This window comes from Acartia tonsa, chromosome 1 (assembly GCF_053477335.1).
Source record: "Acartia tonsa isolate MP-2025a chromosome 1, ASM5347733v1, whole genome shotgun sequence".
NCBI classification, from domain to species: Eukaryota; Metazoa; Arthropoda; class Copepoda; order Calanoida; family Acartiidae; genus Acartia; species Acartia tonsa.
Genome location: NC_137260.1, coordinates 41,122,148 through 41,135,792, shown reverse-complemented (window position 1 = coordinate 41,135,792; position 13,645 = coordinate 41,122,148). Strand labels below are relative to the sequence as shown.

General features: G+C 30.0%; 1 protein-coding gene across 4 annotated transcripts in view; it reads left to right on the top strand.

Annotated features, from left to right (window-relative positions):
• Positions 1 to 13,645, top strand: part of LOC145319615 (cell adhesion molecule Dscam2-like) — a 194,267-nt gene that overhangs the window by 78,703 nt on the left and 101,919 nt on the right. For all 4 annotated transcript variants that reach the window (XM_080161875.1, XM_080161853.1, XM_080161884.1 and 1 more), the window contains exons 14-17: positions 5,501 to 5,645; positions 8,362 to 8,421; positions 12,508 to 12,599; positions 13,006 to 13,116. In XM_080161875.1, coding sequence (XP_080018001.1) covers positions 5,501 to 5,645; positions 8,362 to 8,421; positions 12,508 to 12,599; positions 13,006 to 13,116 — 408 coding nt within the window. The remainder of the gene's footprint in view (positions 1 to 5,500; positions 5,646 to 8,361; positions 8,422 to 12,507; positions 12,600 to 13,005; positions 13,117 to 13,645) is intronic.

Sequence of the window (13,645 nt, the reverse complement as noted above, 5' to 3'; positions counted from 1 at the left end):
TTGGCTATAATAGGGCTAGAAGAATGGTTCTTTTTTTGATAGTTTTAATTAATTTTGATGTGATTTTAGAGGGCAATATAATCTCTATATATTTAAGGTTTGTATGTCTTTACTTGAAACGACAGTATTCTTTTTTTAATGCTTTTTTAGAGGAATACTTATTAGAGATTCTATATTTTGTATCTCCCCCCACCTTAAAAAAACAGCATTGAACCTGTTTAGGACCAATAGGAAACTAACAAAATTAAAATATTCTTTTTTTAAAGAAGATTTTAAAGTATACTGTCACGCACTTTATATTTTTAATGTATGATACAATGTAAATTTGTACGTCTAAGCCTATTTGTATCCATTAATATTCATGTATACATAATTTTCCTACACATAAAGAAGGATGCTCCAGGAATTTTTAGTAGAAACCTTTTAAAGACATTTTCTTAAAATTACATTTTTTTTAGAAAATAATATTTAGTAATCATCAAAAGTCTATTTAATTGTGAAAACTTAATATTCGTTGAATAATAGATGTATCAGTATAGATGTGTAATACAGACAACTACTTGTCCCAAGTGGCATAGACCCCTTTCGTGTACTAGCAATTGCTTTTTGTCCTTTTGTAGGAACTCGTCTTTTTCTATATTTCCGACTTTTTAAGCTAAATTCATGGACCCAATCAAAAGTCGGGACAGGGCCCCTGCCCTGAGAGGAGAGTTACATTTAGCTCAAGCTCCCTCTATTATTTTACTTTAATAATTGAATATCTTAGAAGCATAAAATTTAGTCAAAGTGCTGTGACTAAAATAGTACCATAGGATGGAATATATGTGCATAAATGCAGGAATTTGGGGATACGACAATTTGAATTAAATCAATTTTAGGATAATTTTTCTAGTAATAAATCAGCTTATAAAGGCAGGGCATAACAGACATAAATTTGATGACAATGATAATTTATGAGCTATTTATTGTCCTATCCCTAGATCCCCGGCATACATGAATACCTAGATTAGGTAATAATTCATTGTAAGAGCTTCTTCTTCTTACAACAAACAAGATGACAGACACCCAGTAGACCAAATATTGCACGCAAGTTTGAAAAATTAATAAATAATGATAATCAAGGATGATAACATCATAAAATCAGAAGGAAGGTAAAACGAACATCAACTAGAGTATCAGAACTTAATGAGCAGAACATTAATTTGTAAGTCTAAACAAAATTGTACTTAGAATTGAAAAATTGCGTAAATATAAGATATAGTAAAGGGATATACTTTAACTTTTATAGGATTCAATTATTAAGATACCTTACTTACAATATTGTACCTTGTTGTTTTAGGAATAAAAAATCAGATGAATATTATAATTATATCATACAAAATTTTTAAATTTCGAGTAAATCTGTATAAATTGTGTTGTACTGTACAAAATTGAACCCTGAATTAATCTCCGATCCAAACTCAAGCAAAGCTAAGCCCAGAAAACTTTATCAGGGACAAAAGAATATAAAATTTTCAATACTAAAGTTACTCTATAAATGCTAAAGCAACTTACCACTGAATTAAAATGTCCCAAACTTTTCTTCTTGTAAAGGAATTTCAAAATTTGAGAAACGAAAATTAAAATGTAAAAAAAATCTTATCCTTTTGGGGTCAAATAAACATATGCCTTTATCCTCACATGTAAGACATTATTTTTTGCTCATTTTTATCGCTGAGTTCATTATTAAGTGAATGCAGTTTTTGTGCTGCAAAAATTATTAATGGATTCACTTGTTCTTATTGAATATTGCAAAAATGGATTAGGATTTACGTGGATATATTGGCAGGGGAAAATATGTCATCAATTTAGCTTCCTAATATGGACCCCATTTATTGGCCAGTTCTTTCATCCAGCAGTAGGGGATAGGGTAAATGGTTGTTTTAGCCAGCTGCAAGTGTTACCTCAGAGTACATGAAAATCTTGTACAACATCCAATTAATAATATATCGATTACTGCAAAGTTTACAAATATGAAATATGAAAATACACATTTATTTTAAAAAAGGATAAAAAATCTTCATAGTGAAACAAATAAATAGGCCTTCCAAGTAAAAGTTATTTTTGACGTAAACAGCCAAAAAACTGATTATAAATAAGTTGTAAGTTTAATAATATAAGCATTTCATTTTGAGCTTCACTGATTTTTTTTCAATCCAATATCAAAATGATGAACATGATACACAATGTATTTTAATATTAATTTAGTCAAATAATGTATCTTTTTTTTTATCAAATATCATTTTATTGATTAATATTTGTCTTTTATTAGGTTTTAAGAAGAAAAATAATTGAGAAAAAACTAAACATTGCTGTACAAGCTTTCATCGTGACCTTGAGCGCATAAACTAAATGAAATAATGTGTAATATATGTAGGAAGACAAGGGTATGACAATCGATGGTTAATTAGTCTTCCAAAAATCATTATATAGATTTAATTATGCCATTGTAGCTTATATACATTAGGTAAAATGAAAGGTTGTTAATTAATTAAATTCCACTATCCTTCCTCTTCCCTGATTTTATGTGTTTAATTAGTTTATTCCATTCTAACTTCATATGAATGTTCATGCATACAGAACAAATTGGTCATCAAGATCTGATACTAGTATTTGTACAGTGTAGTATATTCTAACTTTACATGATTGGTCATGTATACAGAATAAATTGGTCGCAAAGACTTACTATAAAGATTTGTACAGCCTATTATATTTAGCCATCATATAAATAGACATGCATACAGAACATATTGGTCGCTAAGACTTGTTTATAGCTTTTGTACAGTGTTTTAATCAAACCTCATGCGAAAGAAATTGGTCGCTAAGACTTATAAGATAAATGGATTTGTACATTATGTTAAAATATTGAGAGTTGGTCGCCAAGTACTTTTTAGTAATATTCGAAATGCTTACATTATTGTCTTATTTTTAAAGTACATATTTAGATATGTCCATGGTTAGCCTGTTCGTCTATGCATCATAATTATGCCATATCATAGATAGATTACTTTATTCTAACTGTATAATATCTAATTCATCTTTATTTTTGCTGTACAATTCTTGATACTTTTATTATGCTGCTTGATGAACATAGAGAACATTCATATAAAGTCCTTTATTGTATTGTGGAGAGTTTACGCTTTGTCAGGGGGAAAGGAAATTGTAGTTTGGCTAAATTTACCAGAAATTAAATTAATACTTTAACAAATGTAACTTGTAAGTGTATTTTTTAGAACAACTATGATCAGCTTTTGGTAAAGTAATTTACAATAGAAATGGCAATTTTATTAGATATTGTTAATTAATTACAAATTGTGACATTTATCTAAATCTCTAGCTTATGTTTAGAAGATTGAATTTGAGGAAAAGGCACTATGGACGATAAATTAATGTATATTTCCAATTTTGATAAATCAAATTATCCCTAATGTAGATTTAGATTATTCTTTGAAATGTTTGGACAATTGTAGTTTGAACCAACTAAACAATCTTTAATAAAAGTACTTGATAATAAGAACTTTGGGTTCATAGTTCAATTTCTTTATTCCTGGTTACTTTATACTGTTGTTCATTTAGAGTTTCATGCACAATACAAATTAAGATTACATGCAGTGACATCCAAGCTTTTTAATTTGAGGGGGGTATAGTGAGGGTTTCCAAAGGTTTGCGGGGGTTATCAAGTCTATTTTTCAAAATTTAAAGGGTGGCAAAGTGAAGGGTTTTAAAGTTTGAGGGGGGTAAACACCCCTTTATCCCTATCTTTGGGCGTCTTTGATTACGTACATGTATTTTCTGGTTGTAATGTATGTTATTTTTATCGGTTACTTTTAGAATTAATGAATCAGACAGTTCGACTGACAAAGAGAGTTTTAAAATAGAAACTCATTTATTTAAACATCATAAAAAAATTTAAAAAGACTATTCTGTCTAACAAAATTCTTCTATACACTATTAGACTGATAGAAGAGTGAATGAAAAAAAAAGAATTTTTATAAGTTCATCAGCATAGAAAATGTGTTTTTTTCCTATTGCAGCACAGAGAGATATTCTAAGGATAGAATATTTCAAAATGGCTTGCCGTTTTAGGGTTCTTAAGCAATCAAACTAAAAGACTTTAAAAGGCATTAACAATACATAATATTAATTTTAAATACTTAAATTCAATATTATTTATATGAGTACAATTTTAATACATTTTTATTTCCTAATAATATAATATAAAATTTTTAAAAAATATAATTAATAAATGGTAAAAATCCCCGAAACCAATGTATTTTGCGGACATTTTATTAAGGTAATATAATATTATATGTAATGTAGTATGTATAGTATATTAGGAAACCGACGAATTTTGTCATGTTGAAGTAGTAAAACCAGACCCAAGAAAATGAAAGGACCCTTTACACAAAGTACATTATAGCATTGCCCCCCTCCTCTATTTTTAAGTTATTTTTTAAGAAATAAGAGGGATGTGCTCAACAGGCTCTTTTTGCGAAAGCACCAAATGAAAAATAGTATAAATTGATTGAAATGTAATGCTTTTTTATCAAGTATATTTAACTTAAGCAAAACTTTACAAATCAAATGAGGGCTCCACATTAGAAGCCTAAGTTTTTATTGGAAACTAGTTTTCTTTTTCTCATATTAAGTGACTCGGTTTCTATTCCCCAACATGTTAAAATCCGTGGGTCAACTAATATATATATAGTTTCTAGTTCCAGAATATTAACATAATCTGCAATATAAATCATAAAATTATATCAAATATTCTGCTGCATTTGTAATATTATGCTAATTTCTGGTCAGTTTCTACCTATATGCTAAGTTCTAGATTTTTGTAGGGGATAGTGGCGCCGCTTCTAGCTTCTAGGGGCTTTTTTTAAACCTTCAAATTTGTGGTAGGTTAATCTTTACCACCTAAGATAATTTTGTAATTATATTTCTAAAAGAATAGAATCCAACTGGACCAGCCGTTTTTCATATCTTTAGCTCTAGAATGACAGACAGGCGTTGTTTTAATTTGTGTGATAGATATCATTCGATTTTTTGGTTCTATCTAGGTATTATAATAAGCTAAATAACCTGTTTATGTGATAGGATATTTCCCTTTACAAAAAATAAATGTTACAAATCTAAAATAAGAATTTATGTAAAAATTGCTGCTTTTTGCCTAGATTCAAACCCATCACCACTTAAGCAAAGTTTGCAATAATCAATATATTATTACGTTGTAAAGATTTTCATGTACTGTGTAATAAATTAAAAGCTTGCTAAAATAACTATACGTTTCATCCAATCCCTTTACCAAATCTCCTCTCCTCGAACTGGATGAACGCACTGACCAATAAATAAGATCCATATAGCAATCTTAATTGATTTTACCATGTCAATATATCCACATATATATTCTATATATTCATTATTGCAACAATTTTTAGAAAAAATTTTCTTCCTATTTCAGATGCTGAGCCCTACCTGGTGTACGAATTTATTGAGCAAACTATCCAACCTGGACCTCCGGTATGCCTCAAGTGTTCATCAAAGGGCTCTCCACCTCCGGAAATTTCCTGGACAAAAAATGGACTGGAGCTTCCAAGCTCCCCGAGGTAATTTAAAGTTTTTTTGATTTTATGGTAAAAAAACGAGGTGACAACATCTATAACAGCGAAGGTCAAACAATCAGTTCTACAAATGAACACTAACAAAAATAAAATAACAACGCATGATAAATTAAAAATTAAAAGTGTTAAACAAAAAAAATCTGAGTAAATCTAACCACAAATTATTTGATTTGATGCATAATACGGACATACTTACATTTTAAGACTTGAATATAGCTAAGCTTATCTTATCAAATTGTTTAGAGTATTTAACAAAAATATTTGAAATATAGATTATACTTTTTTATTGAGTTAAATCTGCTTGTATATTTCCTACATCCTATTTCCAATTTATCTATTGAGGGGTACTTGTTAATAGGATTTCAACCATATGCGTTAGAGTTAGACAAGAGCTGTCACTTTAGCTATAGAAAACTTAAAAGCATAAAATACTCAAAATATATTAAACATAAGATTCCAAACTATTAATATTTAGCTTTTCTATTTATCGTATTGAAAAAATAATATGACTGGTTTGTTGTGGAAAAAGTAAGGACTAATTTAGCCTCAAAGCTTCTAAATACAGCAATTAAAGGTCTTTGAAACATAAGGCTTTGGAAAAGTTATTATTATGTTGCATTTAAAGATATTTTTAAGGTTTTCAGGATGAAAGATTTAATAAAAAATACTGCTCTTTTACTACTCCAATACTTACACACACACCCAGTCGACTCAGGGATCTAAAGGGATAAGACAATGGACGATAAATTTATAAATAAGATTTAACAAGATTACCAATTATGTATATTTCAATTATTGGTTGAAATGATTTGACACTACTAGTTTGAAAATAAACAATCAATTTTAATAAAAGTGTCCAAAGTTTTTGAGCCAAGCATAAGATAACGCAGTTATATAACTTTGGGTACCAGAATAATTTACAGTCCAATGTCCTCGCATTCCCTGAGCAGCCCAGAATCCTTACAAACTTATAATAAGATTTCAATAATAATTCCATTCTCAAATTATTGAATTCAATGTAAAGTTGTCCTGTTCTTTGAATGGGTGTGAGGATTTCTGTGAGGGTGAGTGTGTGGGTATAGATGTGTGTGTGTGTGTGTATGTGTTGAGTAATTAATTTTATAGAATATATGAAAATATATCTTCATCTAAATTAATCTATGTAATGTTTAGGTTGTAATAAGTTGAATAATTGTATCAACATATACCTGAACCTTCATCTATATTTATCTATGGTGTGTGTATGTGTATATGTATGTGTATAATATGTATATGTGGTTTAGAATACAAAGGAACAATTATGATTGTAATAAATTGAATAATTGTATCAACAGAGAGACTTTAATATTCATAGAACACAAAGCCCCAGAGATAAAAGAGTATCAACTATACTAAAAAATGTAGAAAATAAGTTTTTAAGCTTACTTAGGTCAGTTAAAATTTAGGGTATTGTCTCGCAGGAAAGCTGCACTCTGTAGGGGCCCGAGATAATTTTATCAAAAGCCAATCTATAATCATTTCCTAAAAGGAAAGTATATCCTTCTGTATTCTGTATTTATTCATTTTTGTAACAAATTTAATTATAATTTTTTACAAGTATCTATTTATACTCTGATTATTCAGTTCTGACAGTATAAACGTATTAATATTTGTTTGTCCTTCCGTTTAGGAGCTTCACTATTATAGATGTTATCATCCTTGTTAAAAGTTAAAACAAGGGTGGATGGGATATCTTATTTAGTCAATTTATCAGTATAAGTTTCAATATATAAAAAAAAGTTGTTCCCCCCACATTGCATATGCATATGAACCACTAGATTTTTTACTTATTTTATGTTAGGTTAGTGAATTGTAAGGATAGTGCTTAGTTATATCAAGGGCGGGGGATATTTTATGTTTTGTTCTAAAAAACATGAACATCATTATCCTTTTATGTCTGAGTAGAAATACAATTATTAATCATTTGTACATGTATGCAGGAATACAGGAATAGGAAAATAGACATCAAATTCTTAATCTCTATCTGTGTTAATAAATGTATAAGTATAGATGTATAACCCAGACAACTACCTGCTACCAAATTGTTTTCTACTCTTTTGTAGTGACTTGGCTGTGTTAAATCTACGACACTTTTGGCAAATATTCAAACACTCAATTGAAATTCGATACTCATCCCGTGGTTAGAATTACACTTACAAAAAGCTCGTGCACCTTCTATTATTGTACTTTTATTTCTTCTTAAAATCAATAATTTTTGGGGAAAACATTTGGAATTATAATTAAACGTCCATTGTCCTATGCCTATGCCCCTGATACATCTGATACATATATATGTGTTCTGTTCAATGTTGTTCAATGAGTTACAAAGAATAATTACAAATTTATATTTCTACATAAAACAAATTCCTATATATGAAAACACTATAGTCAATATACAATTTGTTAAACCGAAGATTTTTTTTGCAATTTATGTTTTATTGACTTTATCAACGCGTTTGGTAAGAAATTAATAATAACGCTGATTTTCAATTAAACTAGAAACAGTCTAAATATTAAATTAAAATTTGATTATCCTTTAACCATCAAAGGACCTATGCGAAGCCTTCCTAAAAGGGAGAACTCAATCGGTTCTATAGTTATCAATATCTGAAGCTAAAGACAAAAAAACCTTACTACTTTATATAATAGAATTTAATTTTAGGTATATGATTGGACAGTATGTATCACCACACAGCGAAGTTATCAGCCACGTCAACATCAGGAAATTATCAAATATCTTAGTCCTGCTTATACTAGAGACGTTAAAATAGTACCTACTGCTGCTATGACAAGCGCGTGACATGTATAGTTTCGAGTAGGTGAATGTCTTGGCTCAAAAACAGACGCAAATCATAACCATGCACAGTTAAGACTTCCAGTCAAGGACAGTGCAATCAAAGGGTTGGTTGTCTATCGGGCTGGACTCTTTACATTGCAGTTATAAAGCGCGGATTATATTTCAAGGTGCATGTAGAGGTCTAAGAACCCGACGCGACTGCCCCCTGTTTCAATATACGAATTTGCGTAAGAATCACGTCAAATAATTTTTTCTACATGCAAGTTCAAACTATGCAAAATACCTAGCAATTAAAGATTTAGTTGTCTATAAAATAAATTTATAAATATAGATGTAGACATGTTGGCACAGGGTCCTCGGGTTTGGTTCCTACAATTATTTAACCCCTTCCCACTATATTGTTTTACTCTAATGACTGTTATTTTTTTGAAAACAAAGATTTAAGTAACCCTTTTAAAGAATTAGTTTTAATTGTATAAATTAATTAGTCAAAAAATATATATATTTAAAGAAAATCAATTATTTGACGTTAAAGGCACATTTAATGAACGATAATGAGTCCCAATTTTCCAAGAAAAACACCTTTTTATAATATCGGGAAAAACATAAAAATATAACACTTTAATTGAAGGATAAGTGTTTATTTCTATTTTGGTTTTCCCAGAAGCGAAGCTACTATAAATATAATTTCATATTATTCTGTTAGTCTTTCCTGGGTTAGCATTTTATTCAGAAATAGAGAACAATTTACTAACATCTATTTAATGTTGCCATCTATAGTCTTGTGTATTTTATGAATAACTAAAATTTGCTATAAAAGACTTATATAATTATAACTGCTTGAGTAAAAAACAATTGGAATTATAGTTTACCTATGTGTAAGACATTAAAGTTAGAATCTCTGAGTATAATAAATGTATGTGTATTGTGTATTGATGTAAATTACTACCTGGCCCAAGCATTGGAGACATCTTCCGTTTGCGAGCAAATTGCTTTCTATTTTTGTAGTGTTTTAAGTGTGTTTATATTTCCGACGCTATTGGCTAATATTCAAAAACTCAATTGAAATTTGACAAAGGGTCCTCACTCCGTTGGAAGAGCTTCAAATAGCTTGAGGCATCTGTATTATTTTGCTTAAATAGAATGACGGTTTAAAAGAACATCAATTTCTATTTTATTATCGACACAAAATTACTTTCTGATATTAAGTAGCTGTGATAAGAAAAACAATGAAGCACATAAAAGTACATTAACCTTTTTTGTACAACTTTAAAGTACCCACTTATAAAAAATCGTATAAAAGTATTCATTCATATGGAAATGAATATGTTTGCACATTCATGCATTCATAAAAGTATGCAATTTAATATAACAGGGATGATATTATCCATAAAATAATGAAAATATAAGTATAGATATATAACTCAGATATATACCTGGATCCAGTGTTGCGGACCATTTTAGTGTGCTGGCATATTGCGTTCTGCTCTTTTTTAGCGACCTATCTGTGTTAATATTACCGACACTATTGATTAGTATTCAAAGACTCAATTGAAAGTTGGCACAGGATCCCCACCCCGTGAACATACAGTTACTTAACCCCTGCCTCTCTATTTTTTTACTTTACCCACTTAACAAATACTATTGCTATTATTTCAACTGTAGTTTCAACTGAAAAAGCTACCTAGAAGTCAAAACGAAAATCCTTTAGTTATAAGTTTTAAAATTGCTTGATTACATGAATATTTTTAAAGACATCACTTATATATATATATATATATATATAGGTCCTTATCGTCCTCAGAATCATTATTTAAAATACATCCTTATATACCGTCTTGTAGAGTAGCTCCACTTCTAACAGAAGTAATTTTGCATATTTACATTGGTAATACTATGTTTTTATGTGAATAGAATGAGTAAATGTCTGTAATGTTTTAACTTAATGGTTCGTTAAGTGTAATAATAGTCAGGGGCAAAAAGATAGTTATTTGAAGAAAAAGAGGTGTAAGTGGTTATTTTTTAAATGAATCGTTGCCAAACTCTTTTATCAAAAACAAAGTAAAGTATTGTTCAATAAAAAAATTATATGCAACCCTAGTAGTTCTTTTGTAGATTAAATTTTAAAGTTTAATAAACAAGTTATTCAATTCGTTGGTTTGAAAAATTTGGGGACTTAAATTGAATCTTGTTTGGGTTGTAACAAGCAAACTCCAAACTTTTCTACCAGTTTAAATTTGTAAAAAGATTATTTGTTTATTATAATTAGGGGTGTTCATCTATTTATTGTCCATTGTCTAATCCCTTATTTACTCTAACAAAAATAATTGTCTATCTTTATCCCTGAATATTACTAAAAGTTTTCCTCATTTCCGTGGCATTAGTTATGTTGATTGGTCAGTTAGGGAACTGAATTTAGACTAGCATAGTATGGGAATATTTCCGTGGCATTAGTTATGTTGATTGGTCAGTTAGGGATCTGTATTTAGACTAGCATAGTATGGGAATATTTCTGTGGCATTAGTTATGTTGATTGGTCAGTTAGGGATCTGTATTTAGACTAGCATAGTATGGGAATATTTCCCTGGCATTAGTTATGTTGATTGGTCAGTTAGAGATCTGTATTTAGACTAGCATAGTATGGGAATATTTTCGTGGCATTAGTTATGTTGATTGGTTAGTTAGGGATCTGAATTTAGACTAGCATAGTATGGGAATATCTCCGTGGTATAAGTTATGTTGATTGGTCAGTTAGGGATCTGAATTTAGACTAGCATAGTATGGGAATATTTCCATGGTATTAGTTATGTTGATTGGTCAGTTAGGGATCTGAATTTAGACTAGCATAGTATGGGAATATCTCCGTGGTATTAGTTATGTTGATTGGTCAGTTAGGGATCTGAATTTAGACTAGCATAGTATGAGAATATTTCCATGGTATTAGTTATGTTAGGGATTTGAATTCAGACTAGCATAGTATGAGAATATCTCCGTGGTATTAGTTATGTTGATTGGTCAGTTAGGGATCTGAATTTAGACTAGCATAGTATGGGAATATTTCTGTTGTATTAATTATGTTGATTGGTCAGTTGGGGAACACACAAAACTACAGACAAACAAATGAACAAATATTTTTACGAGTAAATTATTTTTTGTTTATGGAATCTGATTTAAAAATTTAAACAGCATATCTTGAAAAGAAGATTCCTAAAAATAGGTTTTGCAACAAATGAAATATAAGTTTACCCATACTTACCATTTTATAGTAAGCTTCTCAACTTTTTTAGGCAAAGAGGTCGGGAGACTTATTTACCTTTGTTCAGGGAGGGTTGGGACATGACAATGAAAATTAATCATAAGAACTTTTTCACCGCATTCCTTATCATGTATCCAAGGCACAATTTCATAAGAATTGTGAGAACAATTATTTCATTACCATTGTCCTATCCCTACGAATGAGTGTATGTATAGTACTGTTTATTTACCTTACAATTATATAGAAAAACTAAAATAACTTGGAAAATACTATTTGTGTATATTATTTACTTTTTGTCAGTCTGTATTTAAGCTTTATGGACTGATGTGGTTATTACATTTTTAAATATATTTTTTTGAGGGGTGGGATTAAAGAAAAAGAATAGAGGGGTCAATATGAGCTGTAAATAACTCTGCCTACAGGGTGGGGATCCTGTCCCGATTTTGTAGGGGACTTTTAAATCAGCTAGTAGAGTCGGAAATATTAACACAGCCAATTCGCTTACAAAAAAAAACATAAAGCAATTTGCTAGCAGACAAAAAGGGTCTCGATTACGTCAGGCATGTAGTTGTCTGGATTATACATTTATTGTGGTGTGTCATTTTTTGTTCTGAAATTGGCGCTTTCACGTTGTAAATAACAAAAAAAATTTGGAGTGTAAAAAAGATATTTTTGGTTATGCATCCACCATGTACTATGCATTTAATTTTTCTTTAATTTGATGTACTTGAATTTGATGATTAACGCGCCCATAGTTCTGCCATGGTGGAGGATGGAGGTCTATTTACCTGTACTGCTAAGAACAGGGCTGGTGTGGCTGTTCATTCTGCCAGGCTTAATATTTATGGTAAGCTATTATTAGTAGTGTTGCTACTTTACAACAAGGGATAGATCATACGCCAATAAAAAGTATATGGAGGTATGTTTATCTTTTAGAATTATTTTTTATAGTTAGCTATTACTACTATCGTCGCTACTTTACATCTAAAGAAAGTTCATGTGTCAATAAAAGAATTTGGAGGTCTGTCCATTCTTCTAGGCATAATATTAATGGTAAGGTATCTTTAGTGGCAAGCACAGTATTTTACTATTTTGGAAAGTTTGCACTCCTACTAAAGGAGAATACGGGTATTTTCACAATGAAGGTTATGATTATTTGGGGAAATAAAAGAAATAAAGATTAGTTTTAATGTTATATCAATCATATTTACTTAATCTATCAAAATTAAAGACTTTATTTATGCTTTATTTAGGCCCCCCTCATGTACATCCAATGCCTGACGTAAAAGCAGTGGTTGGACGTGCCGTGTATGTAATGTGTCCTGCTAGTGGCTATCCTCTGGATAAAATTATCTGGTCTAAAGGTAAGCTTAAAAACATCTTTTAAATATCTGATAAAAGCGAAGTTCTAAAATCAGAATGACTGACAAAAGAACAATAACTCTTGTAGAGTGTCAGAATTTAAAAAGCAAAACATTAATTTGTAATTGTGTATTTTCAGGATACGGTAAAAAGAAATACTTTTAGTATTTTATTACAGAGATGTCTCGCTTATGATATTTTACCATATTGTCCTATGACTTTTTGGTACAGTTATAGATTTGCTACCCTTCCTAAATCGTACATAATTGTCATCATTTAAAATTTGAAATCGATAGGACAATTCTAACATGTCAAAATTAACGAAAGGGGTAACCTTACGGACGTATGGACCGACGGACCCTGATTATAGATAGATAGATTAACACACATATATTCTAATTTAGCCAGCTGTCAAAAATTGACCTCCAAGCAAACTTTCATTGCTAATTGCAAAAACTACCTTCCCGGTATTTTCCCTTAAGTTTCCATCGAGCACTGAACCTCCAACCTCTTATTTAAAAATATGGGGGG